This window comes from Netta rufina (assembly GCF_964035555.1).
Source record: "Netta rufina genome assembly, chromosome: 2".
Classification (NCBI taxonomy): Eukaryota; Metazoa; Chordata; class Aves; order Anseriformes; family Anatidae; genus Netta; species Netta rufina.
Genome location: NC_140124.1, coordinates 25,476,573 through 25,482,211, shown reverse-complemented (window position 1 = coordinate 25,482,211; position 5,639 = coordinate 25,476,573). Strand labels below are relative to the sequence as shown.

General features: G+C 42.5%; 1 protein-coding gene across 1 annotated transcript; it reads left to right on the top strand.

Moving 5' to 3' along the window:
- On the top strand, positions 1 to 5,304 carry TFPI2 (tissue factor pathway inhibitor 2). The gene is made up of 5 exons (XM_084281459.1): positions 1 to 212; positions 305 to 484; positions 899 to 1,078; positions 2,312 to 2,485; positions 4,277 to 5,304. Exons 1-5 carry the CDS (start codon positions 131 to 133, stop codon positions 4,378 to 4,380), a joined length of 720 nt encoding a protein of 239 aa, XP_084137585.1. The 5' UTR covers positions 1 to 130; the 3' UTR covers positions 4,381 to 5,304.
- Positions 5,305 to 5,639: the final 335 nt, after the last annotated feature.

The window sequence follows — 5,639 nt, the reverse complement described above, 5'->3', positions numbered from 1 at the left end:
GCAGCGCCGACCGCTCGGGGAACCCCGCCGCCCTGTGTCTGTCTGTCTCTGTCTGTCTGTCCGTCCCTCCGTCCGCCTGTCTCTCTCTGTGTCTGTCTGCCCGTCTCTCTCCGCCGCCCGCTGTCGCGACATGGCCGCCGGCCGCCGCCTCCCGCTGCCCGCGCTGCTGCTGCCGCTGGCCTGCGCCGCCCTGGCGCCTCGCAGCCTCACAGGTAGGGCTAGGAGCGGGCCCCGGGGGCGGCTGCCGAGGGGTCGGGGTCGCCTCCGAAGTGGCCTCAGCCCCGGGTGCTCGTGTCTCCCGCAGAGAAGCAGCGAGCCTGCCTGCTGCCCCCCGACGACGGCCCCTGCCGCGCCCTGGTGCCGCGCTGGTACTACGACAGGTACACGCAGAGCTGCCAGGAGTTCACCTACGGGGGCTGCCACGGCAACGCCAACAACTTCCTCACCCTCGACGACTGCGAGAAGAGCTGCTGGACCATCAAGAGTGAGTCCCGGGGACGGCCCGACGGCACGCCGGGGGGCGGCGGGGGGCTCCGGGGCAGCGCCGGGGTGGTCGGGGGCCGGAGGGAGCGGAGCCTTCCTCCCCAGACATCCTCCCCTCCCGAGCCGAGGGGCTGCTGCTGCTGCTGAGGGGCCAGAGGGAGTTGTGTCAGAGGAGGCACGAGGGATTTGCATATTATTATTTTTTAATATAATTTGGTTTTATAACTAGCCGCTGATGAACGCGGCCGATTCCTCCTGCAAAGCTGGTCCCGCTTTATTAAAGTCTGAGGCTTGGGGACTTGCCCACAACCAGGATAGCAGCGTCTCATCTCGTGTCAACCTCCACCCACCGCTGCTCGGGATGGGGAGTGCAAAGGGTCGGCTTTCACTGAAGGTGAAACTGTTTTCGTTGCAGAAGTGCCCAAATTGTGCCGGATGGAGGCTGACGGAGGACCTTGCAGAGGTCATATAAAAAGATACGCCTTTAACTTGAGCTCGATGAGGTGTGAGGAGTTCATCTATGGTGGCTGTTACGGGAATGGCAACAACTTCAAAGATTTGCAGTCATGTGTGGACCACTGTCTGCCAGAGAAAAGTAATGGTTGTTCCAAGTTTTTAATAAACTAGATGCTTTGAAAGCGATACGAAGATGATACTTTATTTGGTATTTTCCTCTGGATACCCGTACAGCAGTATTTTTGAAGACTTCTGGGAAACAGATGCTTATAATTTTCTGCAGGCTTTTGTGTGTCACTGGTTTCGGCTGCCTGCTACTGAGAGAACAAAAATGCTGTGTTAGTTTAGTCTTGTGACCTTAAATTTGCCCACAGCAACACCCAGCGGGTCTCTTGCCTTCCAGAGAGCTGTGCCTGTGTAACCTGAAGGGCAGCAAGGTCGGAGATCAGTGTTGGGCAGGTGTCTGGGACACTGCGGCTGCCACGGGCAGGGAATTGATATCCCAGTGTAAGGGAGCAGTGCCTTTATATATTCAAGCCTGAGAGATGCTGTTAGGTGGCTTGCAATTTTTGGCACTTGCCAGCTCCAGAAGTTTTTTGCCTCGTCTGACCACCGTCTCTCTGTAATTAGCAGCAGGTGACTATAGGCAAGTGTTTTCCTAATCACCAGGTTAACATCTGGTCTATCTTTGACAGTATCTTTGAAGAAGAGAGAGCTACCAGAACGGATCAAAACTGTTGCTGCCTGTGCTTCATTAGTGCTTGATGAGAAAGTTATTTTTGGCTGGTGACAGATTGTCACCATTTTCTTAGGTGAATGATGACTTATTTTTAATTTCTGTGTTCAGCATCTAATAAATTGGTAAAAGGACTCCAGCAACAGAAGGAAGACTTTGCTGAGGCGTTATGAAACATAATTCTTGTGAGAAAGATGGTGTGTTTTTGTACTTTTTGCAGCAAGTGGGCAGGATTTGCTGGCAAAAGCATAGCAAGGGTAGACAAAATAGTGCCTATCTCATCTACAGAGGTAATTCCACTGGAATCGTTATTTTCCTGTATGTAGATGTGGAATCAGCCTGCTGTCTAGACTATGGGAACATCACAACTCTCCCATGTGTAGCACCTCATGTGGGGAAAGCTGATGAATTTCACTTGTGGATTAGTAAACCTATTTTCTGGGATTGTCTGGTGCTTTCTCAAACTCACAACTCACAGGAATAAGATGCAGTAAGTCTCTGAAGTCATTGGTAATGCTTGTGTCACTTCAATGGGAGTAATAGGTGTTTAGCCAACAAATTCAGTGTAGGGTAAATTTGAATATGCCAGTCATAAAAATACATAATTTTATTTATTTTTTTTTCCCCTTTTTCAAGCTGGTCCCTTGCTATGCTATAGCCCCAAGGATGAAGGATTGTGTTCTTCTTCTGTGCCTCGCTATTACTATGACACCAAGAGTAAATCATGTAAGGAGTTCAAATACACTGGCTGTGGTGGAAATAACAATAACTTTGTTACTGAAACAGATTGCTACAATGTCTGTGGAAAAGGTAAGATTATTGTTATTATTATTATTTTGTATTTTATCAGATGAAAGCAGATAAACCAATCCAGATATCAGTAATAGGTGTACAGAGTGTTCTTTTAATCACCTTTTTTTTTTTTTTTTTTTTTTTTTTTTTTTTTTTATAAATCTATGCTTTTTGGAATTTGGAACTCAGTATTTTCAAAGGAAGGGAAAAGTGGGATGCAACACTAAATCATTCTGACAAGAAAAGTGTCATGTGAGGTTGTTACACCATTGTTGAATGAAATATGGAGAAAGGCACTCAAATAGACTAATTAATTTACTAGAGCACACAAGGAACCAGTCTTTAAACTGGTCAGTACCAGTGAGAAAACTAATTAAGGTCTCACTTTCTTCTGGATATTTTAAAGTAGGATTAAAGTGAGATGTGAAATCAATTTCCTTTTTTTTTTTTTTTATTCCTTAGCATTTTCATCAGTTCCCATCCTCTCTTGATTCCCTGCTGCCTGTTCCCATTTCCCATTCCCATTACTAAAGATTTCTGCTTCATCACTTTTGCTGAATCAACTGTTCCTGTGGCTGCGGGGGGAAGGGTTGGGAAAGATGATTGATTTTTTTTTTTTTTTTTTTTCATAATGGTTTTATTCAGATCAGCTACTGGTTGTGCTTATAAGTCAAAACAGTTGTGCTTTTACCTGCAGTAATATGTTCATACCAGCTATTACAAGTCTTAATACACTAGTTTAATTAATTTGATATGTAAATCAACAACAGAGAGAAAAGCATAATTATATGTTGCTTCCCAGAGCAGTCAAGAAGCAGACAGAGTACAACATTAAAAAAATTATATAAGTGGGGAAAAAAAATAAGGCTGTATCTAGCACATATCTAGCCTTAGAAAAAAAAAATAAAACACCAAACCCAGCTCTTTTTTAAAGATGATATATTTACAGTGTCCAAGTATTGCCGTATTTAAGGTGTGTAGAAGGCTTAAGTCTGGAGAATATTCTCTGGTTTGGGCTTTGAACTCCATGGGTGTTGAAGCTGGTGGCCAAGGAACTCCAGCAGGGCAGGGGTTTTACCCTGAGAACAGTCCTCAGAACTGAAAAGACTGCCTGCCAGTTACTCATGGCACTAGTATTTCTGTGGTTGACAAGTCTGAGTGTGTCTCTGCCATTCTGGCGTTACAAGGCAGGCTTTAATAGTGTGCTAGGTCTATCAGAGATGCCAGCGATTACCTAATTTGCACCTATTACTACCTGGGGAATGGCAGGGCCAGGCTCCAGCTTAAGCGTGCAAAGAGAGAGGAGGCAGGAAACTGCCTCTTCAGCATCCTGCACACACCCAGCCAGGTCTGCTCTGGGGGTTCTCCCTCGCTCCCTCTCCTTATGGAGGAAAGACATTAAAAAAATACTATCCACCTCATTCCTGGTGCAACAGATTGCAAAGCCCAGAGGATCGGTTATAAGCTTTTTCACTAACTTGTGTATTTCAAAATTGAGGAAGGTGTGGTCACCCAAAGGTCATAGTTGAGGGCATAATTAGTACTAATTAATGCTGAGCTATACATATTAATTTTTATAGCTTGGGAGTGTACAGCAATATTAACCAAATCTTTCAGGCAACTTTATCCACTTCTCTGCCTCTCCTATAGTTCACAGTTTCTGACATGGCTGTTATTATCAGGTGAACAGGTTTAACAGTACAATACAAAAAAATAAATAAATAAAAAAAAAATATATATATCCAAACAATGAACAGTAGTAACAATTTTGTCACACTGCTTCACTAACTAGTTTCTTTATTTTCTTAGCAGGGAGTCAGAAACCAGCCATGAAAAAGCCAACAGATGTATTCCGCAGAAAGATGATGAGAAAACTGATTAAAAAGCCTCAGATGCGTAACCTGAAGTCTTAAACCTAAATGTGCACTTGAATGTTTGAAACACTTTCTTGACTCCACTTTCCTCTTTTGTAACATAGTTTCCACACAGTTTTATACGTTGACATGTAGTTCTGTCTTTCAGAACTGCATTTTTTTCCAACTTACTTTTTATAAAGGACTGCATTTAATAGAAGCAGAATGAACCTAGGTTTGGTTCTTCTACTCTGTTGTATTCACAGTAATACTTTGGTAAAGCCACGTATTTAGATTTCCATGTTTTTATGGGGGAATGTTACTACTGCCTTGGGAGAATATTTCAGCAGTTACAAATTAATTAAGATTTGAAAAAATCGATTGTCTCTTAGTATAACTAAGGAGAATGCAAAGCTAAATCTCTGTAGTGGATTTTTTTGGCATATTCTGCATGCTAAAGAAAAGGATTTTTTCACAAGAGTATTCAGAGGCTCGTAGCCCTGCCATTTTACATACTTTGGCACTATCATTTCAGTAAACTACCCTTTGCAGTCACTTTGGTAGTCAAAGCTTTCAGGAGCTTTCATAACGGTGGAAGTATAAACTTTAAGTCTGGTTCATCCTATGAAAAAAATTCTGACAAAGGCAATGAATAAGCTACTCAGTTATTAAAATGAAAAAGTATCCATTGCTTTTCATGACATATGAAATTTCGACTATGTTGTGCTCCAGATCCTCTTAGGGAATAAATCAGCATATTTATATTGATTTTTTTAAATGGAGCTACATTGCCTATGTTATGAGGGTCTTATTATTTGTGTTTATGTGGTGGCTGTTAAAACAGAAAAACAGAAGCTTCTGCAAATCTCACACAATCCCTATTTTGAGGCACTATTGCATTTATTTTGTTAGGTTATGCCTGTGGTGATATTATTGCACCTTCTTGTATGTTTTATATTTGAGCCATGTCTGAATTTTGATTAATTTCACCTACAGTGTTTTTCTAATATGAATACATAAGTATTGTTAATAAAATCTTTTTTTTTTTGGAAAAAGAAGAGCTTGTTCTGTTGCATAATTCTGTTAATTACTGTGAATTAGTTGCATACACCAATAAGTGTAATGGAACCTACTAATTACTAATTATGATTGGCAGAGTTTAGTTGTCTCTGAAATCATTTCCTTACGCTGAGGTTTTCATCTGAAGGAAGCCTGCAAGTTGCACTGATGTCATTGATCCGCAGCAGTTTTTATGGCTTGGTTGGCTGCATAAGGAGTTACTGTCAAAAGCGTGTCTAGCTGAGACAATTTGCTGCTGG

Bases quoted from the DNA above. Each gene is read 5' to 3' on its own strand.
- TFPI2 (XM_084281459.1), top strand. From the start codon at position 131: ATGGCCGCCGGCCGCCGCCTCCCGCTGCCCGCGCTGCTGCTGCCGCTG. The intron at 1,079-2,311 runs GTAATGGTTGTT...CCCTTTTTCAAG, and splicing joins CCACTGTCTGCCAGAGAAAA to CTGGTCCCTTGCTATGCTAT. The intron at 2,486-4,276 runs GTAAGATTATTG...TTATTTTCTTAG, and splicing joins CTACAATGTCTGTGGAAAAG to CAGGGAGTCAGAAACCAGCC.